This window comes from Typopeltis vanoorti, chromosome 25, assembly GCF_054136105.1.
Source record: "Typopeltis vanoorti isolate ZY-2024b chromosome 25, IOZ_Tvanoo_1.0, whole genome shotgun sequence".
NCBI lineage: Eukaryota > Metazoa > Arthropoda > Arachnida > Uropygi > Thelyphonidae > Typopeltis > Typopeltis vanoorti.
The window spans coordinates 33,098,876-33,121,037 of record NC_143573.1 but is presented as its reverse complement, the minus strand read 5'-3'; the positions used below and the strand labels follow the sequence as shown (position 1 = coordinate 33,121,037).

General features: G+C 35.7%; 1 protein-coding gene across 1 annotated transcript in view; it reads right to left on the bottom strand.

The window, feature by feature from the left end:
- Positions 1-19,957, bottom strand: part of LOC150092640 (DENN domain-containing protein 2C-like) — a 47,530-nt gene extending 27,573 nt beyond the window's left edge. The window contains exon 1 of the mRNA XM_090414247.1: positions 19,849-19,957. Coding sequence (XP_090270373.1) covers positions 19,849-19,957 — 109 coding nt within the window. The remainder of the gene's footprint in view (positions 1-19,848) is intronic.
- Between the last annotated feature and the right edge of the window lie 2,205 nt (positions 19,958-22,162).

Here is a 22,162-nt window from a genome sequence, read left to right as displayed (position 1 = left end):
TTCTCCCTAAGAAGAACTTACTTTAATAGCAAAAAATTAATTATAATTGAAAATCATAATTTGTTAATGCAAGTGTAACTGCTTTGCAAAATAAAGGGTTCTGTAAATATTGGCAAAATCCAAATAATTTGGAAGTGTTTTTTGAAAATGAAAATGGTGGATTAAGTGGTGGAGATGGAGAGTAAGTGCCCTTCCTCGATGAGGGCACCTACTCTACAACGTCTTTGGACTCCTTGGAGGTTTCACATATTATTATTATTATATTATTATTAGGTGTCATGTAATAATAATAATAATAATTATTACATGACACCTCCAAAGAGTCCAAAGACTCATCAAGGAGAGGGGGGGCACCTACTCTACAACTCTCCACCTCTCAATCCACCAACTATAGCGAATTGTATCATCTATACCAAAGCCATCTACAGCCCACCATCACCACTAGCATTTTCATCGACAATAACAAACATTCATGCCCACGGTGGGATTCGAACCTGCATTTTTTGGCTGGAGAGCAGATATGTTAACCACTCGGCAAACCAGGCCAGCATATTATAATATTAGTATTATTATAATTATTATAATAATAAAAGTTTTGGCAAATGGTCTGATAGTAAGTTTCTAATCATTCTGAAATCTAGCATAAGGAAAAAGCATATATAAGTTAAAGATGCCAAGAAATAATATTCTTGGTTTCATCCTTTATAAGTATAAGCAAACAAAGTTTGTTTGTGAAGTGACTTCACGACTGGTCCACTTGTATATAGAGGCTAATGACTTCATATCAATTGCCTTAGTATCTCATAATGCAAGGCACATATCCTTACAGACATGTATAATTCTATGCATTATGGGAAGGGCCACTAGAATTTTAGTAATAAGGTGTAACACCTTTTGACTACTTGTATATGGGAAATATATTACTTCTGAATTGCTTCAACCTTGGTATCTCTTCTGGGTCTGTATCCCACTTAAAATGGATAGTGGTCCTTCCCATAATGCATAGCATTATACATGTCTGCAAGGGTATGTGCCTTGCATTATAGGATATTAAGGCAACTGATGTGAAGTCACTTGGAAACTTTGTTTGTTTACACTTGGATAAAGGATGAAACCAAGAATATAATTTCTTGGCATTTCTAACTTATAGTATAACCAAGTGAAAAAAATTATACTTATATAGTTTTCGTTTGGTTATACTTATAGTATAAAAGAGTAGAAGGTAAGAGAGGAAGAACCAGAGGTCATCCCTGGAAGTTATGTAAAAGTGTGGTGAAGAGGGATGTGAGGAGTAGATTTTTTACATGGAGAATTGTCAGTGAATCTAATGCATTATCAGAATGTGTTGTTAATGCAAGGAGTGTTAAGGATTTTAAGATGCTATATGATTAATATGTTGTCAGTTGAATGAACCTCCCATAATGAGTCTACCGACTCCATGAAGGGTATAATAATAACGATGATAATAATAAGCATATAGTTTGCTCATAGTTTTATGAGAGCAATAATGGCTATTGATTATGCCAGATTCATTGGATTTAGGCCCCAACTTCTGAGATGCATACATGATCCTGAAGAAGCAATTATTGAGTTTTATAAGTCTATCTAAAACATAGTGTACAGTTTTTGAGTTGTCTTCAGATAGTGAGTTTTTGTACTAAATGGTATAATTTTTCAATTTAGGAGTCAGCTGAGTCCAGAAATGAGATGGATTGTGAAAAGGCACTGATACTACCAAGCAAGTCTTAGCAGTTCAGAGGGGAAGCTAGTTTGAATCAAAGGCTAAATGTTCTGCAAAACATGCATTTAAATTCCACAGAACCCACTTTTAGAAAGTGGGAAAACAATCCAAATATGACTTAAACAATTTGTTACACAACTTTCAGCTGATAAGATAAGAAAGGAAATGAATGACCTCTGATCTGAGTTAAACAGGGAGCTCGATACAAAATTTAAGTGTATAGCCAAGAACTGAAAATCTTCCTTTAGTTTGCAAGAAAATAGAAAATAAAACAAACAAAAAACATGCCATTTGAAAGGAAACTTCTACATCATTACTGATACAATGAAGTAGATCACATTTCCAGAAACTGCCTTGATATCTTACAAAGTTTCCAAAATTAACAATAGCAACTGAACACTGTTTTTAAAAAGAAAGAAAATCAATTTTTTTTCTGAAAATCTGATCCAAGCATTTGAAGCTTCTATATGATTACACTTATACTGGTATTTTTTGGAAAGGAGATGGCACTGTAGATGATAAAACGTTTTAGTATTAATATTATCTGTTTTTATTTCCAATATTTACCTGGTTTCATGTTATTATGTTTGTGTAAGAAAATCTGTATAAATGAGAAATTTCAAGAATCTGAAAATTGTCCAACTGAGTCATGCAGACTATAGAGAATAGGAGAATATAGAGAAATATACAGAGAAAGGAGAATATACAAAAAAGCATGGAAGTACAGTTTGACCACAGATGAGAGAACCCTCGAAATAAGAGATATCATTTGCCTTCTTCTGCACATGGCAGAAGAAGGCAAATCCATTCTGATAATAGGATAATCAATCTGTTTCAGGGGATGAGTGTTTATTATTACATGTTGGAAAATTAGCTCTTCTTGTATGAACATTCTAGTTTTTAAAGTGATAACTATTTTGTTTGTATAACAGTTGGAAAATAAAATTTTATTTATAAAGCAGTGATTTTGCATGTTGGTGATAAATTTGTACATCCCTTATTCTTTTCTCCCCTTCAACATGAATCAACTCTTCTTAGCACTCTGCCAGCTATGGTTCTCTCAACCTTGGGTAGACTATAACTTATCACGTTTGTACACAAATGCAAGAAGTATAAGGAACAAAGAGTTTGCATTTGTAGCCTTAGGTGATTCACATTAGTGAGAACTGGCTTTCAGAAGAACATATACTAACTGGTATTGAGTGTAAAGGGTACAGTATTTTTAGGAAGAACACACAAGATAGGAGGACACAAATGATATTGAATGATTTGAGCCCAGTTAGGAATAGAAAGCTATGACTGCAATATTGGTAAACAATTTTTCATGTACAAGTGAGTTTGAAGAGATATGGTGTGAGGTGGAGTCTATCAAGAAAACACATGGTGAAGCATTGCTACAGATCTAGTGGATCAGCTGCTAGTGATGAAGAATGCACTGTCAAATAAACCCAATGGTACTAAATGGCTAAATCATCATGGATGACTTTGTCTAAATATTGATTGAGTAGCAGTGAAATCTCATGAAAAGAATGAAGCTGAATTTATTCAGTTGTTGCAACACAATGTCTGTAAGCAGCATATGACAGAAGGAACCTTAGGTCAAAGAGTATTAGACCTGATTATAGTGTCAGAGAGAGTTTCAGTAAATGACATGACAGTTTCACCTCCAGTTGGTGACCGTGATCATGGTGTACTGATCTGGGAAGTGGCTAAATGTATGGATAATCCATTTATAAAAGATTATATGCTGTACTTCAAAGCGAGAAATTATAAGCAGCTGAGGAGAATACTAGGTTCGATGCCATGGCATTGGTAGCTGGCATGGGAAGGATATCAGCAGTGCATGGGAAATATCACATACATCAGTGATCAAATGTTGGAAAGTTTTGAAATTGCTTGAAGATGAAAATAATAATTCATATCTCCAAGAAATTACATTATTTTCATGTAATTCTTATTTCCTATATTTCTCCAAAGTCAAACTGGAAATATCAGGGAACACACAGGTAAAAAATAGATTCACAAACACCTGCTGAAAAAAAATTTCCTAATTTTGATACCTTCAATGTGGAAATGCTCATCATCAGACCAGCAGCACATTGAACAAGAATGTGTTCAATCAAGCATGGCACAATTTAGGACTTGGAGGCTTGATGTATTTAATACATACAAGAAGAGTTCCCAGATTATTTATAAGATCTTAGTTGAATACAGTATAAATGTACAATACATTTACAACTTTTAGTGAGTGGAATTATCACAAATTATAAATATATATATAAAAAAATTTCTATTATGGAGAATTTTTTTTAATGGAGAAGTGGTTAAAGATCCATCCACAAAACAGACGTGATTAACATATGTATTAAATTTTTTTAGCATTTTATTACAAATTTGTACTAACTCATTTCAAATTTTTAATTATATCTGTGACCCTATAAGATAAATAACAAAAGGATGGATGAACTATGAAAGGATATAGTAAAATTTCACAAGGTTTTATTTTATACAAAGAGAAAAATGATGAAATGAAATTTCTTTGAGGAAGGGGAAAGAATCACTGATGGTGAGTGAGAAGGAGGTATATGAAGAATTGAATAAGCTCGATGTCAATAAAGTCATGGGACTTGATGGTATATATTGAAGGAATGTTTTAGGATGTTAACAACAGTTTTAACTTACCTTTTTAACATGGATCTTAGATTTTCCCAAGTTCCAAAGGAATGGAAAGAGGGCAAAACTATTCAGTTTCATAAAGGAAGTGGTAAGACTAAGCCTTCGAATTATAGGCCAACCTGCTTGTCTCGAGTTGTGGTCAAGGTGTTACAGAAGGTAGTGAAGATCAGGATTCAGAACTGGGTGGACAGTAACAGAATTCTCTTTCATGAATAGTATGGGTTTGATAAAGGAAGATCATGTTTTAGCAATCTGCTTACTTATTATAACAAGGTGACAAATATGTCGGACAAGGGGGATGCATATACAGTAGTATATTTAGATTTTGCAAAGGACTTTGATAGACTGCCACATGACAAGGTAGTAATTAAGTTGGAACAGATGGGGTTGGATGGTAGATTAATGCACTGGATTGGAGATTGGATGTCTAGGTATCAGCCAGATTGTGTATGGAGGAGCAATAGCCCAGAAGAATAAAGTCACTAGTGGTGTGCCTTAACAGGACTGTTTTGGGGCTACTGTGTTTAATTTGTATATGAATGACATTGGAAGGGCTGAAATGGTGATATATAGTTGTCTGCAGATGATGCAAAGTTGTGAGAAGTAGAGCAGATTTTGTAGCCTTCAAGAGGACTTGAATAGACAGTAGGAATGGGCAAGTGTATGGGGATATCAGCTTAACATAGCAAAGATAAAGGTTTAAAATTTGGAAAGCAAAGATGGTATGCAGAATAGGAGATGAGGATATCTTAGAGGAGATGCAGGAGATGAAAGATTTGGGGATGATGGTGGATAAGTATGTGCAATTTCGGGGACATTTTGAGAAAATTGTGAGAACAATACAGTGAATTATTGTGCACAGATTTGGCTGCCTGGTTTTCAAAAGAGATATGTTGTTGGGAAGGGTTCAGAGATGATGATTAAGATGATTCTTGGTAAGGGGTAATTACCCCTTACCAAGAGACAATCCATGGAAACTTTATAAGGAGGGTGTAAGCAATGGGGAAAGGAGAAGATTTTTTTTTTTGCATGAAGAGTGGTGGGTGATTGGAATGAATTGCCTGGAAGTGTAGTGGGTGCAGAGATAGTGAATGCATTTAAGTCAAGGTATGATGAACTATGCACGTGTGTGTGAGAGTGGGATCTCCCGTGATGAGTCTCCTGACAACATGGAGGTCTGATGATGATAATAATAATATCAGGTAACCAAAAAAGTTTGTGCAGTTTTCGGTTCCGCTGCAATGACTTGTATTATTTTGTAGTGGTTTGCAGAGTGCAATTTTTTATATGCATCATAAGGCACAGATACACATTAATCAACAAGTCCAATATACATCAGTTGAACCTGGTGTATATTGGACTTGTTTGCTTTAAGAATTTAAACTCGGTTTGAAGACTTCAGAAGCATCCTATAAGATATTTGTGGCATTTGGAAAAGATGCAGTTGCAGAACATACTGCACAGAAATGGTTTAAAAAATTTGTTTCTGGTGATGAATCACTTGAAGATGCACCACGTTCAGAAAGACCCTCCATTATTGATAATGAAGAATTACGTGCCACTGTTGAAAATATTTCTACAATAACATGTCAAGAACTTTCACAAATGTTTAACATTAGTGGTGAAACAATTCGTTTACACTTGCATTAACTGGGAAAAATCACTTCAAAGGCACTGCTTCATCCCCAGAAGACTATGCTTTGTGTGTGGATAGGAGCTAGTATTGTCCACTACGAGTTTCTCACTGCAGGCTAAGCAGTTACGGCCAAGATCTACTTAATGCAACACTCAAGCGTGTGCAGGATGTCTTACTTCAGAAACAGCTAGGAATAGTTAATTCGAAGAAAGTGCTCCTGACATTTCTCCAAGTGATTATGCCTTTTTTTGACACCAGACAATCACATGTGAAATAGACAGTTCTGCAATAAAACAGAGATGGAAGCAGAGGTTGCTAGGTTTATTATGTCTTAAGACAAAACATTTCATAAAAGTGGAATTTAAAAACTCGTATCTTGTTGGGAAAGAATTGTAGATAGTGAGGATGCTTATTTTATGAAATTTCTGCAGTTGTTTAATTTTTATTATGAAAAACCACACAAACGTTTTACTTTTTCTACAGATCATCATTCTTCTAGCCATTCTTAGCATCATATCCTATGGCACTACAATAGTGCCAATTGAGATGACAATCAGGATTTCCATGCCTCTTTTCCATGGTCTAATTACTGCTTCCACTCTCCTGATACAAGCACTTGCTATGATCTAATAATTAAATTCTTGCTGGGATGAGTATCTTTATTCTCCACCCCACTCAAAATCACCAGCCCTTATCAAAGCTATGTTTTCCAACAAATGTGTCAAAGCACTACAAGTAAAAATGCAGCATACATTCAAATCTACAAACTCCAGTCGACCACTCAGCTTACACTACAGCCTATAACAAGTGCAGAAATCACCAGCAAATCTAAAGCAAACTTTGTAAGGGCCAAATGTACTAAACTTACCACATGTTCATATGCAGTTAAGCCTTCTGATCACTTGCCAAGACTGTAGGACAAAACTTCTATTCTACTATGTTTCCACTCCCCACTCTCTTCATCCTGATGGAACCATGCAACTTCTCAAAGATATAGATAGAGATCTCTTGCCATCAGTCTTTTTCTCCAACTCTTGTTTAGACAAGGCAAATCTCCTCTTACTATTCAATAAACTTCTTTCAGTATGCTTCGCTTAAATTTTTTTTTTTTTTTTAATCAGAAACAACAGGAAAATAATTAATACCCTTAATAGCCTTGATGCTAATAAGTCCACTTACCCAGATATTTTCTCTCTCCAGCTGCACTAAGAGTTTGTACTCCAGGATGTAAAAATATGTTAAATTTTAAATATGTTATCAAATCTTCAATTATATCTTGTCTTTTGTGCCTTTGTAAAACCTATAGTTATCTCGTTTAAAGCTTATCTTCTTAACCTTTATTATATTTCTGACTTATGGCTGCAAATAATAAAGCTCATGTGTGCAAAACTTACAGAACAATGAAATCACCTCAGGCTGGAGCCAATTTCTTTGTCTGACCTACTAGTGTTTATTCTCAACTGAATTTAGAAAATTTATTTAGTTTCTAGCTGTGCCACCAAATTCGTGGGTGGGAATTGAATCTCCCTCCGAAGAATAACACACAGTAAACCTCACAGAACTTTTCTCTCTTAATTCTAAGTAAATCTAGCAGCTTAAACTTTCTGTTATGCAGTCGTGACAATATCTACTTTAAGGCACACAGATTCAAATTAATGAGTAGTGCATTGGAAATAGAAATCAGGTAGGTTATTTAAATATGAAAACAATTTATTTATCATCAAAGAAATGTACAAAAGGTCAATACTAAATTCCAAGTAAATTAGCTTCTATGCTTCAATTAACAACTCATAACTACGTTTACATTTAGTTCCCTCAACATAAACAATTCTAGTAAGACCATGTGTCTATATTTTTACCCTTGGTAACACTTAGCTATATTCAGATCATTCTCACATAAATATTTGCAGGCTTAGGTAATAGCCACAATCTTAAACACACAATGTTTCGCCTTAGATTTAAATTAGGCTTTCTCTCACATATAACAAAACAATTCAAACATCAGCATATGGCCTAAAGTCCTCAAGTATCATATAAAACAATTCCCTTAAATAAAACACTGTCACAATCTTGTCTCTAGCTAAAACAATGGAAAGATCTTACTTTGTACAGATGTCTGGTATTTTCTGAATGATCCCTGAAATCACTTCCTTCTATTACCGTCCGACTTTAACACTGCACTTGGGTACCTTCTTCGGGATTTGTAAGATCTCCTCTGAACATCAGGAATTTGGCAGCATGAAAATCTGGTGACAACTTAACTTAGTTGTCTCTCTCTTCTAGCATCTACCATCTGGAATGCAGGTCTCTGATGGCGATTATGAATCATCTTCCACAATGCTTAGCAAAACACCGTTACTAGAGAGTATATCGCGCCTCGGTAGCTCCTCGACCCTCGCTGAGCTCGTCGCCTCTCATTTGACTACAAGAACTCAACTCCGGAACCGACTCTAGAACGTCCCCATATCGACGAAGCAACCCTCTATTCATCTGGTTCCGATTACCTTGGGTTTGCTTACGTTGTAGTCCCCTGAGTATTATGATGTACTGCACCTGTCATCATTTTCGGTTGTTGCATTAAGGTGGGAAACTCCCTTGCAATGTTGACCTTTGTGATGGGAGTTGCCCTAGGTCATAACTAAATACGATAATCCGTCTGGAATTATCGTTGTCTGGGACACAAATTAATTTACACTTATTTTCCTTTGTTCTTCTACAATAACTTTTGGCAGTTACAATATCCAGTAATTCACAAAATAATATTTCTAATTTATTAAACATAAAAAATTTTACTATTATTTCACAAGTATTTTTAGTGGAATTTCGTTTACCAGTAAAATCGGTATATAAGGTGTTTTTGTATAAAATTCCTTACTACAACATATTATTACAAGGAGAAACTTCCATCCCATATTGTCTTTATAAGATGTACTACTCATCTGGCATCTAACCAACAGCAAATAATTATACTGAAAGTAAACTTTTAGTATAATTATTTAAATAATGGCTCGCATGTAAGAGAAAACTAATAATAATAATTATTATTACGGGCGACTCCAAGGAGTCCTTAGACTCATCGAGGGAGGCCCTAAACACCATGTCCATCACAACTATTCGACATTCACACAGTATCTATCACACTTTGCCTTGAACTCATTCACTGTCATAGCACCCACAACAGACTCTGGCAGCTTATTCCACTCATTCACCACTCTAAAAGTAAAAAACCCAGCTCTAACATCCTTACTAACCACACTCTTGCCCAGCTTCCATGGACGTCCCCTAGTCCTCCCACCACCAGTCCTGTTCTGAAAAATATCCTCTGAATTAATCCTATAGAAACTCTTCAGCAATTTGAATGTCTCAATCATATCTCCCCTTTTCCGCCTATCAACCAATTTCTGCAACCCACAAATCTTCAACCTGTTTTCATAAGGTTCATTCCATAGACCTGCTATCATCTTGGTCACTCGTCTCTGGATCTTCTCAACCTCCTCCCCATCAAGAAGAAGCCTAGGTGACCAGATCTGGGCATAGTAGTCGAGATGGGGTCTTATCAAGGCTCGATACAGAGGAACAATAACTTGCTTATCTCTGCTCGTCAAAGTATTCTTCAGCAACCAAGTGATTTGATGAGCTGATTTAGCCACTTTTGCAATGTGCCCCCTAGACTTCAACTCCCTATCCACCAACACTCCCAAGTACCTGGCCTCATCAATCTACTGGAGTACAGTTCCACCAATGTGATATACTGCTGCTAATCTTTTCACCTCAAAATGCATAACCTTACATTTTGCCACATTAAATTGACATCCATTCTCCTTAGCCCAGACCTCCAAGCTATCCAAAATCATCCTGCAAAATTTTGACATTTTCTGCATTCACTATTACCCTACCTAACTGTGCATCATCAGCGAACAAATGAACCATTCCTCTCAGATCCTTCCCTATATCATTAATGAACAAATTAAACAGCAGTGGTCAAAGAACAGACCCCTTCGGCACACCACTAGTCACAGGCCGTCTTTTGGACTCTACTCCTGAGTAAACTACTCTCTGATATCTCTCCATCAGCCACCCTCCTATCCATCACACCAACCGTATATACATTCCCATATGTTGCAGTTTACGGATTAGAATTCCATGTGGTATCCTGTCAAAGGCCTTAGCCAGGTCCAGCAGTATCACTGTAAACCCATTACCCTTATCCAGTTCAGCTGTCACTATGTTATAAAACCTGAGCAAGTTATTGAGGCATGATCTACCTTTTCACAAAACCATGCTGTCCCCCAACAGTATCTCATTTTCATCAATCCATTCCTGTATTTTTCCCTTGACTACTTTCTCCAAGACCTTGACAATGACTCCTGATATGCTGATCAGTCGGTAATTTGCAACAATAGTCTTGGATCCTCCTTTACGCAGTGGAACTATTTTCCCCTCTTTCCACCCCTTCGGGACTAAATCAGACCCGAGACTCAGATTAAACAATATGGTCAAGGGCGCTGATAATTCTTTAGCTGCTTTACGTAAGACCCATGCTGGTACTGGTATACCATCCAATCCCACAGATGCGTTCACATTAAGGTTCTGTAATAGACTATTCACCTCCACTTCATTCATCCCAATTCCCATATAAACTAATGGTTCTTCATTTTTTCAATGTCACCACCTGGATGATATACTCTTGCAAAGTGCTTGCTCAGTAATTCCACTATATCGACTGATTCAGTAACCACCCGACCATCGGCATTCCTTAAAATCATTCTGCTGTGTACAGTTTTTCTTTTACTTGTAGCATATAGAAAGAACTGTTTGGGATTCTCTTTAGCTTGCGTGGCTAATTTCCTTTCGTAATCCGCTTTTGCTGTTTTTACCACACTCGTTACCCTTCCGGCCTGCGCTTTATACCATTCCTATGACTGCAGGTCACCTTTCTCTTTAAATTCCCTCCACAGTTGTTTCTTTTTTTGCAGCTCAAGCTTAATGGTGTTATTCATCCATTTAACCCCTACTTGTTTTACTATTTGGACTCTAGGTATACAGTCAGCCATAACCTCCTGCAAATGCTCCTTGACCACTTTCCATGCCCTATCAACATCCAGCCCTTAGTTTTACATGCCATGGCAGTGAACCAATCAATTTCCTAAGCTTGTCATACATGCCAGCATGGTAATTCCACATGTACCCTGTCTTAATCGAAAATTTCACACATTTAGCCACCTCCCAGGTCAAGACCCTATGATCACTCTCACCAATAGGTGGCAACATGGTCATATTCATTACAGTCAAATTCTCAGATGCTATTACTAGGTCAAGCACTCTCGAACCCCTAGTATTTTCCATTGCATGCTGTCTCAGATAGTTATCCCTTAGTAACTGAATAAAATCCAGTTCCTTCCTCACGTGTCCTCTCCTCCTTCCAATCAATATTACCATAGTTGAAATCTCCCATAATAATTACCCTCCTTCCACTCATTTCTTCTATTTGCTTAAGCATACTATCTCCACCATCTATTCCATCACCTGGTCTATAGCAGCACCCAACTGTACATTTTGTTCTGTTAGTCTCAATCTCACACCAAATAGCCTCAAATGAGCTCTTTTCACTATCCTGCAATACAACTTCTATTTTAATTAAAAGAAACACACGTATTAACCACAGTGAAAATTATTTAATTGTAAATATTTCATCCTAAGTATCTTAGGACATCATCAGTACAGTAGTTTAAACAATAATAGGAATAACATACAGTTAGGGCGCTTGATTACAATAGAATCTCATTAAACGTGCGTAACGTGTTACAGAAGTAAAAACTAATAATAATTATTTAACGGAATTTTGTATGACAATTTCCCATACTTCAGGAATAGTAAGAATGTCGTTGCGGTTTAAATTTGGTCTGTGTAGTAGGGCTTCAGAACTTTCTTTGTATAAACGTTCGTGTTTATATAAAGATCTATGTAAAACTTTAGACTTTTCCCAATGGATCCTATGATTTGCATTTTCAATTCCGTGTTGAGAGAGGCCAGATTTCCTTGGTTTAAAAATACGAATGTGGTCTTGATGTTCCGAGATGTGTTTCTGAAGAGACCTACCTGTGTGTCCAAATGAATTGAAAATCCAAGCCATAGGATCCATTGGGAAAAGTCTAAACTTTTCATAGATCTTTATATAAACATGAACGTTTATACAAAGAAAGTTCTGAAGCCCTACTACACATTCCAAATTTAAACCGCAACGACGTTCTTACTATTCTTAAAGTATGGGAAATTGTCATACAAAATTGTGTTAAATAATTATTATTAGTTTTTTTTTTTTACTTCTGTAACACGTTATGCACGTTTAATGAGATTCTATTGTAATCATGCGCCCTAACTGTATGTTATTCCTATTATTGTTTGAACTACTGTACTGATGATGTCCTAAGATACTTAGGATGAAATATTTACAATTAAATAATTTTCCCTGTGGTTAATACGTGTGTTTCTTTTAATTATGATCTCACCACAGGTTTCGTTATTTAAAAAAAAAAAAAAAAAAAAAAAAAAAAAAAAAAAAAACTATTTTCCTTGGCTGCAATTCATCAGCTATCATCATTAATAACACTCCCCCCCCCATTTTATTCTCTCTGTCCATCCTGAACACACTATACCCTACACATTCTATCCCACTAACTATATCATCTTCTGTCAGCCATGTTTCACTAATGCCAATAACCTGTGGCCAGGAAGAGCCCCAACCAAGGCCAAAAATTCTTCCTTCTTGTTCCTATTACTCCTGGCATTAGAATACATGAAATGCAGAGGTCCATTTGTCCCACCCCTATCTTGATGCATTATACTAACTATCCCATTCTGATTTCTTGTCCTTCATACTGGCTCAGGCACATTATATACATTCTTACACTCAACTGCCTCACTGCATATCCACTTCCTCCCCTCCTTAATAGTTCTAGTTTCCCTGATTTTGCACATCCACTCTCACTTGACTCAGCAACATTATTTCCAGTCTTTGCACACCATATCCATTCAAATGTAAGCCATCTATCTTGTACAAATCCTTTTGCCCATCATATAAGGAGTAATAAATTATAATTTATTACTCCTTATATTTTTCTCAATATGTCATGAGCTTCATTCAGGGAGAAGAAACAACTGATAACAACACTTAAATTCTGATTACAAGAAAGAGTCATACATCACGTGTATAATGTCACATCTCAGTTGTAGCTATACAGTAGGAGGATACACTATTATAGTTCAGAGTGATTATAGATGTGTAATTAATTAATAAAAAACTATAAACAATTAACAGCAATTACTTCCCAAAACTTAGAGATAGGCATACAATCTGTCTGATTATTAGGAAGGTGGTGTAGGACTTCACGATTCCAAAAATAGATGATAAAATTCGAACCTATGTCTAGCGATGGCAAGAAGCAAGATCTAAAACCTTCAGATTCCAAAAATCTTGATGTTCTTGGATTTTAATAGTAGCAGAATGGCCAGTCTGTTGTAAGTAACAAAGATGACAACAACAAGGTATTTGATAAGCATCAGGCAAAGATAGAAGTGCCAATTTATCCTTGATAGGTGGTAAGAAAGATGATAACGTCTAGGCTGGTTTGAGGATGGTATACAAATTATATCCGTGAAGGATCCTGGCTATTTGTTCAGCTGTTCTCTTGAGGTAGGGTGTGCCGATCCTTTTAATAGGGGAGGGACTCAGAAAAACAAATTGTGAGTACTTGGTGTACAAGGCTTTTGATAATACCTTTTTTTTTGTGAATGATGATGTTGTGAAGCTGTGTGAATATATCTGCCTGTAAAGGATGGCTTTCTGTAAACAGAAAATTCAATATTACCAACATAGTTACGATGTAGTAAATTATTCAAAAAGGGAACACTGTTGTTAGATTCACTTTCAATAGTGAACTTGATGCAAGTATATAAGGAGTTAATTTTATCCATTAGGATGGATAAAAGCTTGCTTTTATCCAGCCTAATGTCTCCAATCCTATTATTCACATAGTTTTGTCGATACACTCAATTCTCAGTCATTCACAAAAACCTTGTGGTGCTCACGATTCAAGATCTATTATGGCCAATGCCTTACAGACTGAGTTTCTAGCCATTCTCAAGTGCTAAAGATAATTAGTAAATTTAAATGCCATTAAAATAAAATCCTGCCTTATTTCCAGGAAAGAAAGGCCATGCCCCACACTACCTCACTTATGAAAACTTTTCACTCACCAAACAAGAGTTCTCTTTCTTCTTGGGGCAACTTTCACATCAAGCCTATCCCGATAATCTTTTTCATTCTAAACACTACTTCTCTTCTGCTCAGCTCCTAACACTGTAAATATCAAATCACAACCTTTGAATACTGCACTCATATCTGGGGTGGTGTTCCAAAAACTTACCTTAGAATGTTAGAATGTATCTAAAAGAATATCTGTTTCTCAATGACTCCATCCAATCATTTTCCCATAGAAGCTCTCTTTATGCATTATGTGTTTTCTATTGATACTGCTATGGGCATCCTCATTCCTTCACTTTCTTCTAATCATGCAATATGCACATGGCTAACTGTTGGTCAACATCCATATGCATTTAGCTCTAAACTCACCAAGCCAACTTTGCATCCTCTTTCTTCATTCCCTACCTCTTTCCATTGGAACAGTTTTTCCCATCCTGGTTTTCTCAATGTATACAAACATCAACTCTTCAAGAAACACATTCACAGATCTCTTTGTTCTCTCTCTCTCTAATCATCTGCCTACATACGGTACTCTTGTAAGAGTGCCGTATAAGGGCAGAAAGAATAACAGCCAACTTAGGTATAAATATGTGTATGCACTGTTGGTCCCAAGGCAGCTATCAAATGTCTAATTAGGAAATCACAGCATGATTTATCATTGTCATAAAAGTAATTTATTTGTTAATTTGCATTAGCAATTTCAACTAGTGCAATGAGAGCAGGATTGAGTGTCACAAAAGAGCACAAGGATAATCTATTATTGTAGGAGTGCATGCGATGTAATCACCAGTAATCCCCCCCCCCAGACACACTTTTTTTAAACAAATGTGACCCACAAACAGGTCGTAAACCTATTAAATTTATTACTCTGGGTTGAATAAGGACTAAATAATTGAAAAATCTGGCTCCAGAGTTCACCCACAGATTTTAACTACTCAATTTCAGGCCTTCAATAAGCTAGGCCATAGTCTAACAGTGCATGATGAAATTCATCCATCACCTAAACACATACCATGTTGGAACTTAAATCCATACCCTATTGATTAGAGAGTAGAAATTTTACTCCACTAAGCCAGAAAACATCACTATTAGCTCCAAAAACTCAATTAATAATCTAGATAGCATGAATTTTTGCTATCTAGAATATTATTGATATATAGCATAGATTAAATTTGTATCAATACCTTCCATGGTCAACTTCCAATGATTAATAGGTTAGGACAATCCACTTTCACAAGAAGATATAATAATTCCCAACCATACAGTTAATCAGAAACCTACTATCATAAAAACTAAAGGTCATTGAGCTAATATAAATGCTCTACAAATACTTTATTGCAGAACATATGGTATTCTCACTGCCCGATGACCTTGCTTATTGGAGACCTGAAGTGGCTTGAAAATGTTCAATGTTTGGTCATTACAGCAGGGTTTATAGATTATTCACCTTCAGATTGCTCAAGATACTAAAGCAAGATAGGTCTATAGCCATTTGTGGGTGGGATTCACACAAAAGATAAAATAATCTTATTTCTGAAGAAAAGGAAAGCTTTATGACTGATATTTTTCCTTTAATGGTGGAATTGTTTCTATAAGCAACAGGATATTAACAAATTAAACTTCTATAAGACAGATCAGAAAATGCTCACTGCATTACTATTCCTTATGTGAAAAGTATCTCAGAGAAGACTGCCTGAGTTTTTAAAGCTAGCTTTCTTTGATTTAATAAGGACAAGATTAACCTACAGGATTCCTTGTGTAACTTAAATTATTGTATACAAATGTCAGAAATTCAAGGAGAATACATTATTCCATCAACACAAAAAAGTCAAGAATTGTAGACCATGCCTTGGCTATGAACCATATGATAAAATGGAAACAAACTTATTACATTCTAGATACTTCAAGTCTCAATGTCTGTGTAAAGAATTTTGTATGACTTTCCTACATCATTCAAATTTAGTAGTGTTAATGGTTGGCCAAATTACTGTAATTTAAGCATATTATGTGCAGTAGATTGTAACATAGCTTGTTGCTTTGTATATACTCCAGATGATGACTTTGATATGAAGGTTGAAACGTCAGGTGATTGTTTTGGTTTATATTAAAGTGAAGTTTTACCATAACATGGTAGTTATTTCCATAATTTTTTAATAATAAATACTACCCACATCAATCTCAATCTTTACTGAGCTGTTATCAGTGAGAATTAGATAGATGGAACTAATGAGAACTAACACAAACAGCAAAGTTATGGTTCCACACACCAGTAGAAATAGTATACTCAAAATATTTTGAATTAAAAACACTTGTTCTTTTATTCTTCATCTTCTCACTAGGAAGGAAGGCAAATTGTACTTTGTGACAAGAAATTATGTTTTTGTTTCTATCCAAACAAGTGTAATCAATTATTATATATTTTATTACATCCTCCATGGAGTCGGCAGACTCATCGTGGGAGGTTCATTCAGCTGACAATATATTTATCATATAGAATTTTTAAAATCCTTAATGTGAATGGAATGCATTACCACATTCTGGTAATGCATTCCACTCACTGACAATTTTCCATGTAAAAAATCTACTCCTCATATCCCTCTTCACCACACCTTTATATAACTTCCAGAGATGACTTCTGGTTCTTCCCCTCTCACTTTCTATTCTTTTTTAATCCCCTCTGGATTAATCTGATAAAATTCTCTCACTAACTTAAATGTCTCTATCATATCTCCTCTTTTCCTCCTATCCACCAAACTGCAATTCACATCTCTTCAACATCTCTCCATAGCCATCATTCGAAAGTCCTGACATTGCCTTAGTCACTTGCCTCTGAACCCTTTCCAATGTCTCTGCATCACAATGAAAACCAGGTGACCAGATTTGAGCACAATAGTCCAAGTGTGGTCTGATCATTGCTTTATACAGTGGCACAACCATTTCCCTATCCCTATATTTTAGAGTACTTCTTATCATAGCAGCACTATGATGTGCAGCCTTTACAACACTAGCAATATGCCCTCTAAACTTCAGTCAACCATCACTCTCAAATCTCTAATCTCATCCACTTCCTGCAGTACAGCACCATCGATGTAGTAAACAGCTTTATATTTCTGCACTCCAAAATGCAATACCTTGCACTTATTGATATTAAAACTACAGCCCAACTCCTTTGTCCAAGTAAAAAGTCTTTTCAAATCTTCCTGAAGGCAATTAACATCAGCAGTGCTACTTATAATTCTTCCCAACTTTGCATCATCAGCAAACAACTGAAGATCCCCAGTCAGTCCACATGATATACCATTTACAAACAAGCTAAACAGCAGGGGGTCCAAGAACAGACCCCTGGGGCACACCACTGGTTACCCTTTTTTTTTTGAGCTACTGCTCCATCATACACAACCTGCTGGTATCGTTCAGAGAGACAATCTCTGATCTATCTTACCAACATACCATCTATTTACATCTTCTGCAGCTTGTACACCAACTTATCATCTGGTAATCTATCAAACGCTTTTTACAAAGTCCAAGAATATCACTATATATGATTCTCCCTTATCTAACACACTTGTTACCTTATCATAAAATGCAAGTAAACTGCTAAAACAGGACCTACCCTTTACAAATCCATGCTGATCATCATAAAGAATGCTATGTCCATCAACCCAATCCTGTATTCTATTCCTCACCAGTCTCTCCAACACCTTAACCACAACCGCAGTTATGTACAATGGCCTATAGTTGGAGACTTCTGTCCTAGAACCATGACTGTGGAGTGGTTCTAGGACAGTATGGTACTAGGAGTGGTTCTAAGACAGAAGGCAAAATAGTATGGTACTATTTTGCCTTCTTTCCACTCCTAGAAACCCTACCCAATACAAGATTTTCATTAAATAACCATGTCAAGGTCATAGCCAAATGTGGTGCACATTCCTTAGGAATACGTGGTGATATGTCATTCATTCTCACAGCCTTATTTACATCTAACCCAACCAACATCTGATTCTTTCACTTCCAATTCTCCTAATACTTGTATATATTACATGACATCATTTACACCAGTATGATATACACCGATAAAGTGCTCATTCAATAATTCCACTATATCCTTTGCTGATGTTATTCTGCTGCCATGACTATCAACTACTGTTAACCTGCCATAATTATTCTTCCTCTTGCTTGCCATATAGTGGAAAAATTCCCTTGAATTAACCTTGGCCTGACCAGTCAATCTCCTCTCATACTGCACCTTTTCTTTCTTTACCATGCTCGTCACCTTCCTAGCCTGCACTTTATACTCTTCACAGATCCGATCACCACCAACTCTTGTACATCCTTCATAACATTTTCTTTTCCAGCACAGTTTGCTTGATTTCACTGGTCATCCATTTCACCCCTACTCTATTTACTCGCTTAACATGTTCGCCGCCAACTATGAGCATACTCGTAGTTGGTATATGAGCCTCACAACCCAACTACGAATATACTCGTATGACACTTACCGACGGTGAGATTACTCGTACTCACCTTGAAGAAGTGAAAGTGCTTGGCTTGCGGAGTGTAGCAGCAAAAGTGTGTATACTCGTAGTTGGTATATGAGCCTCACAAGCCAACTACGAATATACTCATATGTCGATTACCGCTGGCAACGAGATTACTCATACTGACCTTGAAGAAGTGAAATTGCTTGGGTGCGGTAACAAATTATACCACTTCCACATATATCCATTTCTGGCAGTAACCTTTTCTTGTTTCATCACTTCCCAAACAAGTAGTGACAGAAAAGTGGTGGTAAATATTCAACAAAAATACAAGCAGAAGTACACATCAATACTTGAGGTACAAAAATCTATCAAAAGCCTGAAATGTGGAAAGCAGCTGAAGTAGATGATATTTGACCAGAAATGCTCAAACATGGAGGCATAAAAATTTTACAGTGGCTACTCTGCATAATTCAGAAAGCTTGATTAGAAGGTCAAATTTCAGATGATTAGAGCAGAGTGCTCATAATATTCATCTATATAAGAAAGAAAAAAAAAAGAAAGAAATAAAACTGACTGTGAGAATTAGTGAAATTTCTATATAAAGCGTTCCAGGTAAGATTTATGCATGCATAGTTGATAAAAGATTAAAAAAAAAAAAAATCGTGGAAGAGAAACTTGGAGAAGAACTAGCTGGATCCAGACCAAAATAGAAGTTATGATCATATTTTCATGTTTCGACAAATTTTTGAGAAATTGGTGAGAATATAACAAGGATATGGACTTAAGTTTTGTAGATCCGGAGGGTGTGGGGGGGGGAGAGGAGGATATGAACCATATCTTCAAGTGAAGACTGATTCATAATAATTTCAATTTATGACCTACAGGAAGTCAGCAATTTAAGGTGACAAAACATGACAGGGCTGTAATATTTGTACAAAAAATTTGTTAAAGATTGTGCATTCATTTGAGATGATCAGACAATTATCACAAAATGATCTGCCAGTGTTATACAGAAAGCAAGTATGATTTAAATATAATTCCTTAAACTAACCTGTCATGTTTTTGGCTAAATTCAGTACCATTCTAACTGCTTTCTGAACTGTAGGAGGTAAGATTGAATCTTCATCTCCCACTTCTTGAATAAGAGATCCATGGTCCATATTTACTATAATTAAACTCTATGGAAAGGAGAAACACATTTAAGAAGTCAGTCTATGTATTTTTGTTTCTTATAAAATCACTTTATAAAAGCACAAGATCACTTTATAAAAAGTACAAAATCACTCAACAAAAATAAGGATTCAAATAAGATGATAACAGACATTACACTACTTTCATGGCAGGATGTGACTTTTCTATTCAGAACATAAAATGAAAACTATTTAATTCATTCTTTATTTAATAAAACAGATGTTTTCCACTTGACTTTTTTTTTCCTTTGTGAAAGACTTGCTGTATTTATTTTAACCTCTCTACCAGCCGTGGTGAATGAAATAGTGAGACCAAATTGCACTTCTTATCCATGTCATTCAATAGGTATTACAGAATTGTATCCAGATTTTGCTGGACGTTTATAGATGTCATGGGCAGTTGGGGTGTTAATAAAAAAATGAACTGAAATGAATTTCTTTTTTTCTTTTTTTTTTAACAGAGAGGTCAACATTATTATTATTGTTGTTGTTTAAGAGATAATTGTGCTACACGAGGTTTTATTTTTAAATGAACACAAAAAGCACAAGGAATAAGTAATATTATTTATTTAAGTATATATATATATATATATATATATATATACACGACATATGAAACTCAATGGCTTTTCAGAAAGGACCACACAACAGCTTTCATAATTCCTATAATATTAGCTCAAATAACAAGGAAACAGTACGTTGAGTTCTAATCCCATATATTTTTGGCATCTCCAAACCCATTCCCAGAATTCTTAAGAAATACAATTTAGTGGTTACTTTTCTTCTGATCACCAAATTATCAACATGGTTTTCATCTTCAAAAGATTAATGGTCTTCTCGAGCTCTCCCTGGTGTCTACCAAGTTCTTTGTGACTCTGTCATCTTTATTACTTTAGACAAAGTGGATGCTCTGTAGAAAATAGAATACAAGAATACCAATCTTATATTAGCAACATTAAATCTGAGAAATCTCGCTTGGCACAGTGTGGAACGGATACAGACACAATATCCTATGGTCTGAAATGAGCTTACTTTATCGATGTTGGTATTAATTTTAATGTTTGTTTAAAGAAAGCACTTAAGCCTTATTTCACTATCCAAACTTAAATCAGAACAACTGCTTCTCTCTACCTAAGATATGAGAAAGTCTTATTCTAATCAGACATCAATATATTTTTTTTTAAATAGCTAATGAATAATTAATATCACAATATTTCCTCAGTTATACCACTGCAGTGTTTTATGTACAACATCGCATGGCTCTTACTTTTTAAAATTTTTAATCCATTGTTCATGTTCTACTTTGTAGTTAACTACAGCTGCCACTGATGATGGCCTGTAATATTCAGGTTAAAATACATGGCCTTAAATAAATAATATTACTTATTCCTTATGTTTTTTGTTATTATTATACATACAATCCACAGTATCATAAGACTTGCTGCAGGATGCTCACACTAATCTTTATTCATACCATGCCTGTCATATTTCTCTTTAAACTCAATGGCAAAGCAAACATGTTCATCTTTTGGTAACTCATTCCACTTAATGAACACTTTCCATCAGATGCAGCTTAATGCTGCATCTGATGGAAAGTGTTCATCCAGCTGTCATAGATCTTTTATTATCACATCCATATTAAGAGAGACCTCCAGGGAGGCCACACACTACACTCACCAGCTATCATACTTATTCTTGAATTCACTCATACTGCTTCAACACACAACATCCAATGGCAATCCATTCCAATTATGCACCACCATACAAGAGAAAAATCTAGCCCTCACCCTTTCTTAGCAGTATTTATTCTCAGCTTGCAAGGATGTCCTCTTGTCTTTTCCTTACCCTCCATACAATGAAAAATTCCATCAACTGAAATCCTGTATGACACTTTCAGAAGTATGTAAGTCTCAATCATATCAACCCTTTTCTCCTGTTTGCTAGTGTCTGCAGTCCAGTCTACAAATTCTTCATAATCAGTATTCCACAATCCTGATATCATTTTTAACGCTCACCTTTGCACTCTCTCCACTGTATCAGAATCACAATGGAAGCCACTAGAATTGCACACAATAGTCCAAGTAAGGTCTTATCAAGGCCTTGTGAAGAGGCAATAGTTGTGTGTGTGTGTGTGTGTGTATATATATATATATATATATAGAAAGTGTATACTGA